This window comes from Orycteropus afer, unplaced genomic scaffold (genome assembly GCF_000298275.1).
Source record: "Orycteropus afer afer isolate SDZICR_OR568_19922 unplaced genomic scaffold, OryAfe1.0 scaffold00044, whole genome shotgun sequence".
Lineage (NCBI taxonomy): Eukaryota > Metazoa > Chordata > Mammalia > Tubulidentata > Orycteropodidae > Orycteropus > Orycteropus afer.
This window is the reverse complement of record NW_006921631.1, coordinates 5,921,467-5,923,662: the sequence shown is the minus strand read 5'-3', so window position 1 is coordinate 5,923,662 and position 2,196 is coordinate 5,921,467. Positions and strand designations below refer to the sequence as shown.

At 38.5% G+C, this 2,196-nt stretch overlaps 1 protein-coding gene across 1 annotated transcript in view; it reads right to left on the bottom strand.

Annotated features, from left to right (window-relative positions):
- The window catches only part of MPC2 (mitochondrial pyruvate carrier 2), a 40,655-nt gene that overhangs the window by 3,415 nt on the left and 35,044 nt on the right, over positions 1-2,196 (bottom strand). Inside the window, exons 3-4 of the mRNA XM_007937729.2 lie at positions 1,144-1,228; positions 599-710 (exon numbers count right to left, since the gene is read on the bottom strand). Coding sequence (XP_007935920.1) covers positions 599-710; positions 1,144-1,228 — 197 coding nt within the window. The remainder of the gene's footprint in view (positions 1-598; positions 711-1,143; positions 1,229-2,196) is intronic.

Below are 2,196 nucleotides of genomic sequence, written 5' to 3'. Positions count from 1 at the left end.
TCCTACTTCCGTAGTGATACTGCCTTGGAAACCCAAGGAGGGGTCGCTATGAGTCAGGGCTGACTGGATGGCACATAACAACAACAACACATAAGTGAAGCAGGTTTTTTTTTTTTTTTACCAAAAAAAAAAACCTCTTTATTATGATTTGGGTGAAGTTTACAGAGGAAATTGCCATTCAACAATTGATATACATTGTTTGTTAGCATTGATTGCAATTTCCATAATGTAAAGCTCACTTCTCACTTCCCCTCTGTGGTTACCTTTTTCCTGTGCCATTCTTCCTATGCATTCCTGTCCTCTGAGCTGTCTCCCTGTGCAAATACTGCCCTTCTGATCTCCCATGATTGATTGTTCTAAGAAGTATACCTACCTGATGTAAATGTTCACCTTGTATGCCTGTCTTTTGTTTGGCTGGAAGCCACAAGAATGAGTTCAATCCCAAGCCTAAAAGGTGACTAGGGGCAATAGTCTCGGAGATTTCACCAGTCTTTATCAGACCAGGAAGGCTGGTATTTTTCATGGTTCCACATTTTTCTCCTTCTATCCAGGAGGATCTCAAGAAGTAGGTATTTTTTAAAACTCTTGGCAAGCTTACCTCCAAATACGAAAGAGTTGAGAGGCTCCTGCTGTTCCCACAAAGAAGTTAACAGCAAACAGACTCCAGTTTTTTGGAATAATCACAAGTGAGTATCGTGACCAAATAAACCCTGTTAAAACAACAATTTTTTTTAAAGGCGTAGGTACTACTGCAATGTATTATATGAACAGTTAAAATTAATTACAAATGCGCATACGACAATAATATCGTTGATGACAAAAAATGCTATACTCTTGAGTCTTCGATAATGTCTCTAAAATTCATTGTTATACAAAATAGGAATCTTTATAGGGCATTTGGATATTAACTCTAACATTTTTCCTTATTTACAAAAATATGCTTATGGCAAAAATATGGAATAGCAAAAACTTATACAGATGTTCACTGTAATTTTCCTCTGCCCCCATCCATAATCCAACAATCTCCTAGAGATAACACTGTCAATGTGTGTGTGTTCCAAATATTAAATTGCTAAATAAATTGATATAAAATAAAACAAAACAATGAATGTCCTATATGGAACAATGAAGACATTTATTTACCTGTAGCCATCAAAACAGCAGATTGAGCTGTGCTGAGTTTTTCTGCAGGTCTGGCCATGTCAGCCAATCCAGCACACACCAACCCCTGGAAACAAACATTAACACATAAAAAGAAAAGAAAAGAAAAAAAAACACTGTCAATAAGAGATAATGGTATTTAACTTTTAGTTAAACTCAAAATAATTGAAAGATTTACACAACATTAGCTAAGGCACTTGACTACTAACCAGCAGGCTGGCGGTTCAAACCCACCAGCCACTCCTCAGAAGGAAGATGGGACAATCCACTCCCGTAGTGATACTGCCCAAGGAGGGGTCACTATGAGTCGGGTCTGACTCAACGGCACATAACAACAACAACAATATGCATTAAGATAATATATATAATAACCAAAAAAAGCCACAATGAGCTCAGAAATGCTTTGTAAATTAATTTGTATTTTATTAATTATATTGGGTAGACGGAGAGAGATAGCTGCCATTGATTTGACTCTGACTCATGGTGACTTTCTGTATAACAGAATGAAATGCTGCCTGGTCCTGCAACATCTTCATGATCGCTGGCATGTTTTGAGTCCATCGTTGTAGTTATTGTGCTAGTCCATCTCATGGAGGGTTTCTCTCATCCTTGTTGGTCCTCTATTTCACCAACCATGGTGTCTACCTCTAGTGACTGATTCCTCCTAATGTGGCACATAACAACAACAATAACAAAATGATGTGTCCAAAGCAAGTCAGTTGCTGTGATTCACAGGGTTTTCACTGGCTCATTTTCAGAAGTAGATTTCCAGGCCTTTCTTCCTAGTCCATTTTGGTCTGGAAGCTCCACCGAAACCTGTCCAGCATGGGTGACTCTGCTGGTGTTTGAAATACTCATGGCATAGCTTCCAGGATCACACACACAAGCCCCCACAGTACAACAAACTGACACTGGTGGTAGAAACATATTAAGCAGTCACACATACATGTAAGGTGTGTGTGTGTGTGTGTGTGTGTGTGTGTGTGTGTGTATATATATATATATATATATGTTGCTGTTGTTACTATGTGCCGT